Source organism: Solea solea, chromosome 1 (assembly GCF_958295425.1).
Source record: "Solea solea chromosome 1, fSolSol10.1, whole genome shotgun sequence".
In the NCBI taxonomy this organism is placed as follows: Eukaryota; Metazoa; Chordata; class Actinopteri; order Pleuronectiformes; family Soleidae; genus Solea; species Solea solea.
Window position 1 is genome coordinate 44,698,768 of NC_081134.1, and position 17,876 is coordinate 44,716,643.

General features: G+C 42.0%; 1 protein-coding gene across 4 annotated transcripts in view; it reads right to left on the bottom strand.

Annotated features, from left to right (window-relative positions):
• mpp7a (MAGUK p55 scaffold protein 7a) overlaps positions 1-17,876 on the bottom strand; it is a 124,358-nt gene that overhangs the window by 38,198 nt on the left and 68,284 nt on the right. For all 4 annotated transcript variants that reach the window (XM_058629148.1, XM_058629130.1, XM_058629157.1 and 1 more), the window contains exons 6-8: positions 15,334-15,465; positions 911-992; positions 439-524 (exon numbers count right to left, since the gene is read on the bottom strand). In XM_058629148.1, coding sequence (XP_058485131.1) covers positions 439-524; positions 911-992; positions 15,334-15,465 — 300 coding nt within the window. The remainder of the gene's footprint in view (positions 1-438; positions 525-910; positions 993-15,333; positions 15,466-17,876) is intronic.

A 17,876-nucleotide genomic window follows, 5' to 3' on the forward strand; every position in this document is an offset into this window, starting at 1 on the left:
TGTGGGGATGGGAGGGAGGAGTGTTGAGAGCTATTGTCTGCACTTGAGTTCTTTATGTCTGAGAAGGCCTCTAGACTTTAAAGCCGTTTTCACACATGAGACAATTGGGTCAGGACATTCTGAATTGAGTTTGCAGGTAGTAGGACACTTGCCCAATTACTTGCAGTAGAATGCAGCCCCTCTAGACAATGTCCAGAGATTTAAATCCTGTGGCAAAGCCTGCTTTGAGAACTACTGAGCATCCATGTCATCCAGGAGACTGTGAGGCTCAATGCATGTGGTCTGAAGGATGGGGAGGCCTTGTTTGGTTTCCAGTACAGTGATAGGAGGCACTGGAGTCCTGGATGTTTTCCCCATCACTGAGGGAGTGGAGCTGGAGCCTGAAGGAAAAACCTTGGACAGCACACACTTACAGGAGCTTGAATACAGGAGTCTTACCAGAATACGAATGATTTCCTCTGGTTTTTTGTCATCAACAGGGATTCCATTCACTTCCTTCAGTTCATCCCCAACATGAATCAGTCCTACCATTCAAAAAACAGAAACATGTCAACACAATTTCAACACTGTCTCTGATATTCCACGACTTTCATGTCCTGATATAAATTAGCGACTAGTCACCCAGTGCTTATGAAGCCTGGGGATGTGTACTCTACACCAGATCAATGTTTATCGCCATGGTGGCATTAGAGATTGGAGAAAATCTGAATATTATCGTGTGAAGATTTGCCTTTGACATAATGAATGGAAACAATTAAACTAAAAACGTGGACTATATGGGTCGAACTTTTCAATGCATTCATTCACTATTGCATGCTGGACATCATTTAGATGTATTGTAAATCACTTTTGCACTTGACTCCAGATGCCGCACTCAAATCTGAAAGAGAGTAAAAGATTTGGAACTGACCACTTCTGTCTGCTGCCCCTCCTCTCATGATTCGAGCCACAAGGATAGCTCCCGTGTGGTCGTCACGAATTATTGTTGCTCCCTGCAAAAGAAAGAAAGGAGAATTAAAATATTTTGTACAAGGGTGAAACATCCAAACAGTCACAGGTATATCTGGTTAAAAGAAAGGAACTGCACAGAGGAAGCTACTTGTTGATGGTTTTGGGAAAAGATTGTGTGGCACATTCTAGGGATGCACCAAAATATAAACTGTTGGCCGAAACGGAAAATCAGTATAACCTTGGCTGAAAACCGAAACCGAAGCCCTGAAAGATATTATTATTATGCCAATAATATTTATCTACGCTCTGCTTTATCCCTACATCCAAGGAATGATCTTTATGACGAGTACAGTCGCGATGAAGTGCAGGGGGTCCAAGTAGATCTTAGTAAAACGTGTTGACTCTGAAGAGTGGAGCTTTAGTGCTGCAATTAAGGGAATAACATCTGTCACAGATGCATCAGATGAGCTGATCTCTTTAGTTAACTGCTCAAAATGCAAATCAATGCAATGATAGTAAAGTGGACAAAAGCTGAAATGTGTCTTTTATAAGTTTATAAGTTTCTTCATATAAACAATGACACATCAATAACAATCACACTATTAGAATGCAAGTCATTCAGGGTCAAAATGGGATTGAAGCCCAGGTTATAAGATTATAAAATAACACAATAAAGTACTATGGTTTTATTCCCACTGTGGTCCCCTGTGGAGTGGGAGTGACAATTCCAGAAACTGGTCAAAAAGGCATTAGACTGAAAAACAAACACAAACACACACAGTTATTAAAGCCTCCCCTATCCTGCTTCATGATATTGATGCTCAGCCAAAAAGACACACAGAGCAGAGCATAGTGTTTCAACTACCTTATTTCACTGGGCTTAATGGGTACCGACCTGTCATATCACTCCCACAAACACCCAAAAGGCACCAGTCTGGCTGGGATTTAGGATGTAATAGGAGAGCAAAGTGTAGCTTAGTGCAACAACAATGTGAGTGTCATCCTCGCTTGGGCCTGACCCAGACAGATGTGTTATCTACTCGCCACGTAGTTAGGAGGGGCTGAAACTCATCCTTCCACCTAAGCTGCTATTCCCATCATCCCTAAATATTGTTTTTATTTCAATTAGAAAAAAAAAGGAGCAGGGAAGGAGCCTTACTTACTCACCCTGTTAGGCAGCCATGCTTTATTTCAGCTGTCTGAACCCATCGCTGCCCTGGACCATTGGAGTGCAACAACATGACTGCACTGCCCTGGTTTGTGATATTTTCCTGTTTGCCTTGCACTGACAGACCTGAAGTAGTTCTGGCTACCAGCACTGATGGGAAGGACACAGGATAATATATCAAAAGAACCTCCTCAAAGACCAAAGGAGCCTCTGGTTTGTGCCACTTTTCCAATCTATTAGCATGTCATTGTGGTTATTTTCATGCCCTATTCACACCTAATGGTTTTCCTCCTAGATAATGGTTTCCTCAAGGCCTTTAAGGGTTTATAGATGAAAAAGGTAGAGACACCAGGATGAGACAGTGGTCTGTTGAAAGTTGTGGACCTAATAGAATAATGGGTGTAATTAAAAAGATGTGAGAGGTTGCAGTGGGAGATAAATCAGTGGAGTGGGTCAACTTGAGGGGAGCGCGCTGTCAGACCCAAGTGTCAGGGTCACATATAACCCCAGCGATGTGACTTAAAGCAGCTGTCTGTGACGCAGTGCCCGCAGACAGACAGGGAGAGACCTTTTAGAGTGTGTGTGCCTGAAAGAATAGAGTTTAGCAGGGGCAGACTATGACAATCAACGTCGTGAGACGGGGAGTTTGCAGGAAATCTCACAGGAGTTTTCAGACATGCGGTCATTAATGTTTTTTCTCTGCTTTCTTCTTTCTGTCTCCGTGTCTATGAGCTGGTGGATATTCAGGGGTATAATGGATGCTTTTTTTAAAGTATGTCCTCTGGGGTCTCTGGAGGCTGGTGGCAGTGTAAAGGCTAACCAAACAGAAAAGAGGCAACCTTGGACCCAAAGACTGCAACGACAATGGGCTGCTAAAACTCCACAGACGTGCTCTGCACCACATGTCTATGAGTATCTATGGAATCTGCTCACATATGGCGTGTAGATATAAATTGTGTTTTGACACATATGGCTTAAATCACATGTTGAAACTCTGATGCCATTTGAAAACACCACTTTTACGACTTTTATTGCAAGTGGCAATGGTGATTATAGAGCAGCACATTTAGCATGCAAACACAAAAACTATGGGGTCGTGAACCCAGACCTACGGGAAACAAGTACCAATATATCCCCAGTCAAACCACCATGCTTTATGTGTTTTCTCACCAGAAGAGAAACAAACAGAAATTCACCCAAGCTTGTTTCCTTTATAGTCACTTTCTTGACTATACCGGGACACATTTGAATCTGAAGTCATTGTAAAACTGTCTCATCCGACCCATTACCCTCAAACATAATGAGTCCACAAAGGTCATCCAAAGCAGCAGCAAGGGAGCTGTGGGTTTATGAAGGGAGGGGGGACCATCCCTTCCAAATGAGCTCTCGTCTGATAAGAAAGCCGAAGGAGGCCAAAACGCTCCAGTGGCAACACGAGCGAGCCAAACTGGAGGGTAAGTGGCAGACCAGCGGAGAGACGCAGCTGCCAAGACGACTGGGAAGATAAGAAAGGCTGGGTACATGACGGGTTTAGGGCCCTTTAGTGGAGGAGAGGAGACATCATAATAAAACTGAAGAAAACAAGACTGGTCACAGACTAAAATTGTACCGTGTATGCCTGTGATTAAAGTCACCACATCACGTTATGTGATTATTAGCATATTCCTGATGTCCATATAATATGCACATCAAATTGTGACTGACCATGAGAGTGAGACTTTGCCTTTATCTACATGTAGTATGCTTTAATGAAGAAAGTTAGAACCTGACTGTCATGCAGGTGTTCTCGTGGAGTAAAGGCTCCCAGGAGTCAGGACAAAGCTAAATCAATACTTTATGGAAAACAGCCGAGTTCTGTGCGATATGTTACTACATTTATTGTGAGGCATTTTTGTTGTCTTCGGATGTGAGAGGTCCTCCTAACCTCAGTGATTTAACTATATATTCATACTGAGCAAAGGCAAATCATGACATTTTTAACAGTCACGCAGGAACATTTGCATTTAAAGGCTGACCCAGCTGTTGCAGTTTAACAAAAAACTAAAAGAAAAAACAAATGGGAGAGGGCGGGCAATAAAGAAAAAGAACGTGATCCAGTGGAACAGATAAATAGCTCAACATGTCATTTATCCTAGCACTACGTACATTATAATACTATATTTAACTATATTTGAGCTTTTCAAATGTAAACAAGAACACTTAAGACAAGCCAAATGATTACATATGAGAGGGACGTTTGTACATTATAATATAGCATAATGACACAAATGTTTTGTGTTTTACTGTGACCCAATTTCACATGGACAGTATTTCAGCCTTATTAAGATTCAAACATGTTTTTCCATGCTGAAAGTACAGCACATGAACCTCTACTGGTCAACACTAAACCCAAGCTTTTCTTGACCTTTGATTATGGGTCCTTCCATGTCATTAAATACACAGTCCACCTTAATTCTCACAATCCTCAAGGGATGTGAGAGGCTCTCCTGGAGGTCTGACGAAAGCCGTGGAAGCACTGAAAGCAGCTGGAGTTGAGGGGGCAAATGCAACCTCCTGAACTCAGCATCACCTTCCCCCCTGCCTTGGTACCCCCCATGGGTGTTATCGGCATTCAGCCTTGCATGACCACTAATGAGGAGTCCCTGCTCTGTTAAACAAATACATAAACAATCATGTTCGAACACAAATAAGCTGGGGAGGCATACATAAGGAAGGTACAACCTAGGTAAAGACCCTCAAGCACCAAGATGGGCTTCCTGGGGTAGAAGTTAAGCATTAGCACACGGTTTATACTCAGCCTTCAACGCCTACTGGCACATGGAAGCCATTTCATATTTTTCCTTGCACAGAGAAATAGTGCAGGAAGTCTGTCTGTCAGAGCACATGCACGCATGAGTGACAGCATGTGTAAGTGTGCTTTTAGGTGCACGCAAGCGCATCTGCATTGGAGTTTCTTTGAGTGTGTAGCCGTGGGCTTCTACATGAAGTACAAGGCCAAACAGGCCTGAGAGAAAGCTCAAAATACAAGATATTGATGGATGCTGGACGGTCACTAAACCTTATGAATGGGCAACATTAAATTAGCAATTAAGAGCCGAGGGGCCACTTAATGAAGTGGCTCCACTATTTGTGCAGAAAAAGATAACTTGGTGTGCTCACAAGGACTTTTTAAAAGGTTATTAACCATCAACCATCACTACAGTTTGAGCAAAATAAAAGAAAGTTTCTCTCTGCAGGAATAAAACACAAAGAGTAGAATGTACAGGGATATATCAGTCAAAAATAGAGATGAGAGGGAGTTCATTTTGACCTGAGGAGGGCCTTCGAGCTGTGGTCAATTAGTTTTCAGTAAGGCAATCTGAGGCCTCTACTCCTAATGTGATCAGCTCCATATGCAGCCACCGCTGCTCGCTCTATTCCACATACGTGCCTCTGATTGTTATTGTTGGGTTGGCCTGAATGCAGTGGCTTATTCTCTGCTGTGTGATGGGGAGCGTTGGAGTGATGCTTGTCCATATCAAGCCATCAAACCTACCAGCGCATGTACTGACTGGCAGACGCTTTGAGTATGTGATGACAAATGGCTCACACCTCAGATGATGCAAAGAGTAAAAGAGGCATTTGGATCCTCTCCCGTATGAGAGTGTGTTTATTAGACAAAATGGAATAGAGGCAACATTGTCCAAGAAACTGTCGACGCACAGTAGTGCCATGAAACTGAGCAGATAAGAACAGTAAGACAAGCTGGATGTTGTATAACTCATCATGTCAACTTGGCTGGGACTGGCCACACAGAGGTTCTGGTAAGCCAAGTCGTTGAGGGGCAATTACAGTGCCCTCTGGTTGATGGAGTGAATGGATCGATGGATGGCTCGATGACATGATGGAAGCTAGCTGGCTTGTACTATGGTTGTATGAATGACGAGAGTTCTGGCTAGTTTTCTTGGCCTGGCTCATCGTAAGTCTTTGGGGTCTACGGCAGGCTATGAATAGCCTAGCTAGTAAATGCCATAGTGGAACAAAAGGAGCGTAGGACCTCTTTAACTTAGCCATGGCCACAACTTAAGCCATTCCACTATTCCTACGAGCACATTGCTCCATTTCGCACACACACACAGCACTCGGCCCGTAACGGCCACTCAAAACATTGCCCTGTGAAGCAAACCAAAGACTTTGGCATTTGACAAACATTATTTCACCCTCCAAATTGACAGTGACAAGGGAAAACAAACACGAGTGGTCTGCGGAGAGAAGCCGACATGTTTTGACACGATGTCACGAAACAGCAAAAAGTGTAACGGCGACAATAAACTCCTGCCGACTGCTGTGTTGACTGGTATGTTTAGAGGTATAAATACAAGTGTAGTGGAAACACATGCTGACATTCTTCACACCAGATGTCGACCATGAAGAAACAAAATACAAAGTGGGAACGGGCCTCCTGGACATTAAAATACAATTACTTCCAATCATATCTGGTGTTGGAGTGTGTCATTTCATCTTACCTCACTAAAGATGGCATAGAGCCCCGGCGTATAAGACACATGACCGTTCCATGCACTGTGCCCAATGTATTTACCATTTCTTTCAGACTTTCCCCGAATGCTGCAGACTCCAGTGTTGCTCAGACAGGGTAAAAATCATGTACTATTAGTGCTCATGAGCTAAAAATCCATTTTGTGTAACGGTCACCTATAAAGATTAATACAGCGCTGTAAATAATTAGCAGGGGGGCAGAGGAAGAGAGGAAGAAAATAGGAGCCTGAGAGCAGCAAAAGGTACTTAAGGTTTTATGTCAAATGTTTTTTTTCCAAGCTGATGCAACAGAGCCCCCCCCCCATGCAGGCCAGTCCCCTTTGGGTGACCTGCTACATGCCTTTCCACCTGTTTGATTGCAAATAAAAGCTACTCACTGCCCCTACCCTACCGCTTCTCACTCATTCCTGGTCGGACTCTCAGACTAAGCCAGGCTTGAGTTTCCCTTTTTTATTTCCTTAACCTCGGTCTTGACCTACCAGTCATAATTAACTAGTGTACTGAGAAAAAGGAAAATTGGTCATTATTATGATAATTACAACAAGCAGGAGGGATTTCAGCAGGAGCTGCCAGGTAGTTTAAATGCTGAGGGACCTCTGACAGGATGGCTTACCTTCATTTGTCTTCCACCACCCCCTCTTTCCTTTTCCTCATCTGCCTCTTTAAATCTTAATGTTAAAGTAAGTCATTACACTACTGTTGCTATGAAAACACACTTAGCGGCTCACCTCACTATTTCAGACAGGTGCCGGTGAATCTGAGCTTGTGAATTTGTGTGCAAGCATCTCACCAAATGTGTGTATTTCTTCTCATACTGTCCACATGAATCACCATGTAGACTGAGTGGAATCACCATCTCCTCGCTATAAGTGGGACAGTGCCAGATATTTAGTCATTATGTACTGTATGAGAATCAAAGTGTGTGTGTTCCATGTCCTGCGTGAGCTGTATGAGTGCATACAAAGAGACAGTTGTGTTACAGGGAGAGGTCTATCTCTACTCTGGGATTGTTTAGCATTTTCCCTGTCATTATCCAACGTTAAGAAAACAGCACTTTCACATGTCACTTTTCATTTCCAAAGTGGCTGAAAAGCACAGCCGCTGAGGAGCACCCAGCCCGGCAGGCAACAATGCCCACCATTCAGCTCCCAAGCGCTCTGGCTCTCGGAGCACTGAGCAGAACAGAGCAGGAGCGCTGGGATGTGTGTCCATGTTTATGATTACACATGATGGGAGGAAGACGTTGTATTTAAGAGGGCCGTGAGATTAGGATCTGGGAATGCCTCACATGTGGCTTTGGGAGCTGTGCGTGTTTTCACATTCACAACTCAACAGGCTGCGAATGCAGAGTAACAGCGACTGGTCCTGAGTGCTGTAAAAGCACATGCACATGTACAAACTCAAGGGCTTTTCCCATGTCTGCTTTATGCAACCCATAAATATTCTCATACACTGAATATTTTACTTTGCATCATCTTAACTTATATAAAAGCATATGGACATTCATATATTATTATAGTATCCATATCACTCACTCACTCTATCACTGCAGTGAAGCCACCAAAAGGTAATCCATGATACCCAACGACAGACTTGATTCAGAGAAACTCTAAATAAAATATAAATCATACTCCCAGACCATTTTTTGGCATGTTGCCTCTGTTAAGTAGTGAAATAAGATAAAAGCTGGGCCCCACACATCAAACGTCCAAAGCCATAATCACAACTGTTAAATATGTTTTATTCACTTGATACCTTAAATCCAGTGAAAGGCCTATAAAATTACATCACCCTTTCAGTAAGTACCTCTTGGCTGTAAGATGTGCAGCCTTAATGGTCTTTTTATTCCCAGCTTGAAGTTTTGAAGTAACTTTGGCTCTGCCGCTAGCAATAACGTGGACATTTCTGAATTAATTGTATTGCATGTCACAGTATGCAGTGGGCCTAATCCTTTAGTGAAGAAAAACTCTTTTATTGAAGTTCTGTGTTGAGCTGTGAATATGAATTCTGAATCTATCTAATCAGGTCCAGTTGTCCATCACATTGCATTTACAGGATTTAAATCTCAATCTACAAAGATTGGGGATTAATGCTCCTTTGTTGGTTTTCCAGCACTGTTGCAAGACACCGTAGTACTTGGTTGTGCCACCAGGGCTATCGGGCTTGAGTAAGACTGGTCTTGCACCCCCACCGGGAAGTAGTTGAGCAGAGCGGGATAATCCCGTTTTATCCACAAATATATTCAACATACTGTTCACTGTGATTGACTATAGCAGACGCCAGAATATATTCTCAAAGTTGATTACTGATTGTTTAATTGTAGCACCCCTACTTTAATTACAGTGTGTGTGTAAATAGTTTATGCTCCATTTTCTTTACATCAAGAGATTGCCCTAACCAAGCATATAGCAGATACACACAAGTGCACACACACACACACAAACACTTGCACACGCACATATGCAACAGAACCTACTGCTACATGTGCAACAGTCTTAGCGTGTATGTTTTCAAATGTGGTGCTCCATCTTCCTTTGCAGCATTCCCAAGACACCAGCATGTAATCCATCAGAAGGCAGATGTAGCGCTTTTAAAGCACATGGATCTATCTCTAAAGCACTACCATGTGTGCCGCCTGCTCTAATCTCATTAACTGCTTCATTAATCCCCAGCCAGTGTCATCACCTTCTCTTTATCATTGTAAAAAAACACAACATACATCTACGTCCTCTTGAGCCTTCTCAATTAAGAACTAAAAAAAAACTATGAACATGTGTATGTTTACACTTGTGACACCGAGTTTACGCCGTTAGAATGTAGATAGGTTTTCAAGTTGAGGAGGACACAGAGAGTAACGATGAGAATGAATGTATTTGTAATGTGGAAGCTTCCAGACAAATAGAATCAGAGCTGCCGTGATGTGATCGTCCTAATTGTGTCAGAGAGAAGAGGCTGTCCTGTCTGCTGCAGATGAGAAAAGCATGGCATGTCAAATCGCCAATAAGTCATTCCAACCACTGCCATTCATGGAAAACTGAGCTGAATTGATCACAAGACTTTCCTGTCTCATTGCAATTACCAACTCCCTTATTAGGCAAAGAAAACCCACCAGCATCAATCATGGAGTTGGAGCTTTTACAATAATAATGCTGGACATGTCATCTATATTTGTAAATGCACCGACTGCTATAGCTGTGCAGTCAAACCAGCTCTATTTGCGGGTCTATAATGAAAAGGCCAGCTGATCTACTGGTATCCAGTGGCTGAGGAGTCCGGGTGGCCAAGCCCAGTTAGCTGTATTGATTGGTGCAAGCTGATGCCAGTCAGGATGCCATGTAGCCTGGCACTGCCAAATGCATGCAATAGACGCTGCGGTCTGGTTGTTCCATGTAGTTACACCCAATGACAAGCAGCCATGATAGGAAAACCAACTCTGAGCAATAACACAGAGCAGAGAGGGAAAAAAGAGGAGAGGAAGGAGAGCCTGTAACATTCTTGCTCACAGTGGTTTTATGGTGGAGGATGATGCTCAACAACCTGAGATGGAAGAATCAAGCAAATGGAGGATTGTTCTTTGGGCAATAAAGCAGAAACTAGCTATGGTGTTTCCCAAACCACGAATTATGACACCTTTGATTATCTTTTTTGTTCATAGACACAAATGACGACTGTGCCTTATGAACGTGAGATTCATTTGAATGTAAGTTTTGTTGCAGAATACTGTGATGGGCCTATATAATATTATATGGATATATTATTAAAAATATTCAATTTACCATTACAGGAGTAAAGATACCAGATTTTTTTTTAGATTTGAGAAAATACAGAATATATAATTGTTTTTTTTATCAATTTACAAAATGTAGAGTGAGCTAACAGAAGGGAAATGTAAATGAAATCCATCATTTGTGTGACTCCTAAGTACGTTTGCACATAGGTACATTTTCACTCATCAGCCCAGAGCACTTGTCGCCATTTTTCTGCACCCAGAATCTAGCCTTGTTTCCATGTCAGAAGTATGGCTTTCTGACTGCAATTCCTCCTTGAAGACCACTTCTGGCCATACTTCTCCAGACAGTACATGGGTGCACCTTGGTCCCACAGTTTTCTGCCAGAGTTGAGCTGATGGCAATGCTGGAATCCTACGATTCTGAAGAGAAGTAACCATGATGTATCTTTCATTTGCCACAGGTTTTCTTGGCCCACCATTACATCTACGGTCCTCAAGATTGCCCGTTTGTTTGTGCGTCTTCAAAAGAGTTGGAACAGTAAGCCCAGTCTGCATTGGAGTCCTTGCCTGAGAGAAACCTTGCTGATGTAGTGTAACTACCTCGTATCTTGTTGCTGAACTCAGTCTTGCCATGGTGTATGTCCTGACATGTAATTGTCTTCCACAACCCCACCTTGGTAGCAGTCTGGCTGCTGTTCACCTACTTTTAAGCTTACACAGCTGTTTTTGTTTAAGTTAATGATTGTGATTCAACCTACTTATGAAAATTATGATAATTTGCACCTGTTTGGTATAATTGGTAAACCACAAACAATCAAATACTACATGTGTGAAACCCTAAAGCAATAATAACTTTACAAAGCTTCATAAAAAAACTTAAATACACAACGAGAAACGTTAGATAGAAAAAACAGACAAATTTAAGAGTGGGAGCAACAGAGACTCAAAGAGAGAGAGAGAGTGAGAGAAAGCATGTTCGTAGGAGGACAACTAAAGATGAGTGAATGAACAGGGCTGCAACAGTGATGAGGTCTGGCGATGAATGAGTGACACTGATCAAGATGAAAAATGACGTATAAAAGGAACGTGAGCACAGTGGGGCATACGAGGCGAGCATCTCCAAGCCTGCTATTTACATCTGCGTCACTGGGCTTCAAGAACATTCCAATGAGAGGAGCAGAGCTGACCACAGCAGGCTCGTCAGTCTATACTGTTCTCACATCATTGCAACGGTCAACCGAGCGGTGGATAGCGGTGGTGTACCCGGCCATTCAAAGTCATCTTTTGCTCCTTAACATATTTTTTGCGTGGGGCCTTGGGATTTTCCAGAATACTTTGGGATGACGTAGTGGGTTCTCCATGGCAGAAAACTAGTAGTTAACAAATTCTTAAGACAGTAATTCAAACTGTGAGGATTACAAATAGCAACTATGGCACACCACTGCACGAGTGCCAAGAAAATGACACTCATATGTAGAGAAATGTTGATATAAGGTTTCATTAATAACAACAAATGCTTTAACACTATTTTGTGGGTCATGTTTTAGGCCCTTAGCTTCAAGCTCAAAACTCTTGGACATGAATTGTGCAAAACCAGTAAACTCTGGCATTCTTCAAGTTTTGTCTACATTAGTCAGTCTGCCCTGAGGCTCTTCATCACCACAGGGAAGCTTCACAAATACACCAACTACACTGCTCGTCTATGCAGCTCTCTCGCATGCAGAGAGATGAGGGAGTACAACAGAAACATGGGTGCTGCTATTATTTGCTATTATTATGCTAATTTTGACCGTTACGCTCCTGGAAATGATAGCAATTTATTAATTAATTTTATTTATTTATTAACTACTGAACACACACACACACCACTCAACTAATCCCAATTCATCTGGAAAGGAACCCATGATCTGACTAAAACTCCAGTTACTGCATCATCTCGGGTTATAGAATGAGACAAAGGCAAACTGAAGGAGAGTGACACAGAAAACACAACAACATGAAGCAACAACAGATTAAAAGGAACTTGGATAGTGTGTAACTCCATTGTTATGTTGTCATGTTTGAGCATTTCTGGCTGATTATGTGAAATTTGGCACAGCAGTGGGTGAGGACACTGCAAAATGAGTGGGTTGTTATTGGTTTATTGGTCACCAAGAGTATTTGACCTGTTCATTAGGGTTCATTTCATTTAAAGGGCTATTAGGGACATATAAGGTACAAAGCCGTGACTATGGTGTTAAAGGGAATGGAAATGAGCAGTTATTCAGTGGACACAAGACAGGGAAGGGTCATAGACTGTGACCAAAAGGGGAAATACAAATAGGTTAATGGGAGATGCAAGTGTAGAGTCCCTCTCTGAGGCCTCCACAGTAAATTAAGTCTATTCTAATCAGGGATTAAAATTGTCCTTGTCTTTGTTTACTCACTACAAATACAAAACCATTACACATGATATTTCTACGATGGCTCCCTGCCACAATTGTATTCACTGTTTTCTTCTATAAAAAAACAGAAAAAAACATGGCTGGCAGTATAAATCTTACTGCTGTTTACACCATGGTAAGGCCTAAATTATAGCCACAGGAGATTATGGGCAGCAGTTGTGCCCTTTGGGTAGTGAAAGGGCAGCTACACTTCCTAAGAATGAAACCACTCCACAGCAAATAGATAAAAGTTAGTGTATAGTTTCTGTTTTAATACTGCTTTAATTGATTGCTATATCAATATACAGTACCTTTATGGATGAAAAATGTAGACTATTACTTCTAAGGTTAAAGTTATTGTTATTTGATTTAATCTTTTTTGGAAAAACTGTTCATATTGTAAACTGTATTTGGAGAAATGAAGGAGTAGATCTGACCTAGTGTTCACCCATAGACTTCCTCTTTTTAGATACAGTTTGAATAAACAGCCAACCAGCTTCCTCCCTTAACCTATAAACTAAAGCATCTTACAACAAAAACACTGTGTATTCTATAGAATTAACATTTCCCATACCATGCAATTATCACACATCATAAATGTGTGCTTTAAGTTTAACACAGGAGCCAAATCACAGACAAGAATGCATCAACTCACGTAACGGAATAACACCAGCTACATGATGAAGCCGACTGAGGCGGGTGTAAATCACATTATGGTTTTGGGTAACGTGCTCCAACATCAGGCTTGGGAGAGGAAGCTACCGCGACAATGTGTGTTGTGAGAAAGAGCGAGAATTCCTCCAAGCCACATTATTACGCTCAGCAGCTTCACAGAACATGCAACAGGCAGAAATCCAAAAATGGCTTAGGTGTGTTCTCCTTTCCCCAGGGCGTGGTGAGAGGAGTGCGCCGGCCTGGAGCCAAGGTGGTGGTCAGGGTGAAAACCACAAAGAGAAAATAGAGGCGGCTAGGGCCAGAGCATGTCCGGCAGAGATCGAAAGGTGGGCGGGGCCACGGCACAAAACAAAGTGAAACGATGACCGGTCGAGATTTCTCAGGCCACAAGTCAGTTAAATATATAACGTGACATTTCTGAAATAAAACATCCAAAAACCCATAAGACTAATGTTTTAATTTTTTTGAGTTACTTTACTTTAACCAAAATGTTTCCAACATTGTTTAAATCCATAGAAATTCATTTTTAGATTGAAATTAACGGAGCCTTTCATTCCTTTTGGTCCCCATTTAATTGCATCATGTGCTTTGTGGAGTTGCTGCTGTGTTTTACATAGGGTTTGCCTTTAAAAAATAAAACATATAATAAAATAAAAAAATAAAATAAAATAAAATAAATAAAAATAAAATAAAAAATATCCTTTTAAATCCTCTAAATCAGTGTTTCCGAAACTTTCTATATGAGGGTGAACTTTTTTAAGATGGCAAACTATCATGACCCAAATCACAATAATTGTTTGGGGACTCAGAAAAGTGAAATAACTGAGAGGATCAGTTACTTAATCAGGGAAAGAGCTGCAGCTCACGATCCCATGCTGTTCCCCAACGCCATTAAACTAGGTTTTATACTATTGTTTCGATTGACTGAGAGAGGGAGAGAGAAACCGAGCCCAGCAGCAGCAACAACAAAGGAATTAATAGGATTATCATGTAATACAGGCACAAATAAATAATTTATTTAAATAAAAGCATTTAGTGTCGCTGAAACCAGCACAAACTGAGTTTGGTGTGGTTACCAGCTGACAAGACCAGGGAATGCACGGTATGGCATTCATCTAACAGCGCAGACACCCAGGATGTCGAGGGGGGCGGTGAAAATGAGAATTCCAGCCAAGATGTCGCTCCTGCACACTTAGGGCCCTGGTTCTAGCCAGACGGGTGGTTTTTGAAGACTGGGACGATGTCTGAGGAGCACGGACACGAGAGGCACGTTACAATAAGAGAGCAATACTGACCAGGGATAGAAAAGGAAGCCGTTCACAGACAGCAAGCCTAGACTGGCTGAAAATACTCATGGCCAAGAGCAGGGCAATTGTGGTTAGCTTTGGTGTGCTTACAACTTCAAGGTTGTGGGTTGGATTCCCACAAGCAAGTACCTCAAAAGCAAAAGCATTTATGGTATTGGCTTGACCTGTGGTGTGGATAGTGCTTTGATACACGAGGTTTCTGTGAAATTGAGGGATCAGTGAACCAGAGAAGTATAACAGGATTTTACGACAGGATTTTAAGCCATTCACCATAAATAATGAAAAACCTGATGATAAATTTGTGTTGGAGACATTTTTTGCTTCAAGTCATTTTTTCTTTGTAGTCTTACTGAAAGTTGATAGTAGAAAAGAGAAGGGGAACAATATGCAGCAAAAGACTCAAGACTCAATCTGGGAAATCTGCATCTTTACATCACTTTGGGTGAAAACTGTTCAGCTTTAACTGAACCTTCTGGGATCTTCTGAAAACCACAGTGTACAAATCATACATGATTTCCCCAGATGACTAACAAAGGTACTTACGAGAGGCTCCTTGTTTTTGACCAGTCTAATGATTTTTACTGAATCCTCATCATCGTCGAGGTCATCAGGCAGCGGAGGTAGTTCAGGGTCATAACTCTTCAGGGCAACCATATCATGGACCATCAGAAGACTCTAGAGCATGGGGGGAAATAGAGGGATTGATGGGGGGAAGAAACAAGAGGCAAGGGTTATCAATCAAAACCACTTATGACTTAGCAAAACAAAGTAGAGCAGTACATTCTATTAAAAGGTCAATGAATCATTTCGTTCTTCTTAATAGAACAGAGGAAGTGCAGAGACTGTATGGAGGATGGCTGTGAATTAGGAGCCTCCCTCAAGTGCCCAGTGATGGATTTGAGAACATTCAGAGCCAGTATTTGTAGCTGCATGCAATAATTGCCATTAGGCCCAAGCTCCCCTTTCCATACATCTCCCTGATTAAAGGCAACCTGGACTCGAACTGGACCAATGTCCATGAGGAACTGCAAGTAAAGGTGAATTGGTGGTAGTAGTGCTGGTGGTGGTGGTGGTGGGGGAACTCTGGCCACTGTTTTTGGTACCAATCATTTCCAGCGCAAGGTGACGCTCCGCGCTTTACAGCGGCAAGCTCAAAGTAATGAAGTTCTCAGCCGCCTCAGATATTTCACACGTTCACAAGCAGACATAAAAAAGAGACGGGACACAGACAAGAATGACGCCATTGAGACATTCATTTTTCAAACTATTTAACAACTCCATGTCCGCACCGAGATGCAGCTGGACGCGTGCTGCTTTTTCCGTGGTTGAAGGGGGAGGGCGAGAAAAACATCTTCCAACTCATGTGCAAGACAAAAAGTAGAGGGAGAGAGAGGGAGAGAGACGGAGAGAATGATATGGTGAGAAGAGGAGCTGTGTGTTTTATGACATGGGAGCATGCTGCAGTACAGTGTTCAAGATGTTGCTAACTGGGAGCAGATGAGTGGAGGAGACAGAACCGGGTCTCTGCGGCTGGGATCCACTGACGGACAAACAGACCGGCACACACATTACACACAGATACACAAACAGTTTATCTTCTGTACTTGTCACAACTTATTTATTCTATTTTTTCCTTGTGTCCTGTCTGCAACTTTAAAGGGCAGTTCTGGTTTGTCAACAAATAACTTTTTTGTTTAAACAAAAATTTCTATTAATATTAATACGACTGTAAATTAACTTTTTCTCCCCACCTCTTTTTAGACAGCTGCAAATTGGTGTCAGAAATCAGTACCAGACCACACCCCCTGCACTGATCCCCTCCTCCTCCTCTCCATCACTCAGCTCTCAGCCTACTTCTTGGCATTTTTTTTTTTCAAAATCAGGCCTTGGGCAGGGTTAGCCTCAGCAAAGGGGGTTTAGTTTTAGTTACCCTTTAAGAAAGTGTTAAACTGAACTGACTAATTCCCCAAATAGCTTCTCTCTAATTCTCATTTTTTAAACTGATTGTCAGCTCACAATTTTGACCAGGTCTAGCTGCTAAATTCAAATCTCAATCTCATTTGAGATTGGAAAGGGTCTGGAAAGGGTGACCTGCAGCCAGTCAGACCAATGATCCAGATGACATATGCAGAGTGATGGAAAAGTGTGCTTGTTGTAGTTTTCTAGGAGGGATGGCAATCTAATAATGGCATCTTTTGCCTGGGGGAGCTCTGAGGAAAAGGTTTCAAATGGAAACAGCTGCTCGTCAGTGGTCGCCATGTTGGATGTATACAAAAGCTGTTTGACGGCGCTTCTCCTCTAGCACGCCAGGGGGTTGTGATTGGTTCCCTTTTTTAAGGTGATTCGGATGTTGTCCAAAATGACGTCCTTGCCAGACGTGTCTGCAGAGCGAAATCAAATCGCTGGAAGACTCGGTTGGTTTCACCCAGACTACAGCTAAATAAAATGTGAAACTAACAAAATAGAAATCCACACAGATGGTGGTGAGAAACTGTGCCTGTAAACAAGCTGTCAGCACCGCCATAATTTGGTGATGTCACAGTTAAGCCTGGTTTATAGTTCATTGCCGAGAGTTTTGATAATTGTTGCTTGACAAAACTTAATGAGTTGCATGATGTTGTCAATATATGCTCCAATGGAAGGTTTCAGTCATCTCCATGGTAACCAACCATACGCTGTATTGATATCTGTCCTACATTTCTTTTATTTTGATTTTGGATAAATTTGATGAAGCTGTTGATGCAATTATACAATTGACAGCTGAAGATGAAATAGCTACATTAAGACTATCAATGACAATGAACAACAGACGATGACAGTGCACGCTTTATAAGAACATTCTACAGGTATATATGACAGGAAAGTTTCAATACGACGTTTATTGTCCATTTTTGTCGCTCAAGACTTTTAAAAGTGTCCAGCAACAGAGTTTTAATCTGACGTTAAGGTAGAGTGATGTGTTATATCTCAAAGTGTGAGAAAACACTGTAACAATATAAATTATATTGCTTTATTTTATTATTGGCCAACCTCAGCTACACTCATTGGTCAAATATCCACAAACTATGTTCCAAAGAAACATTTTC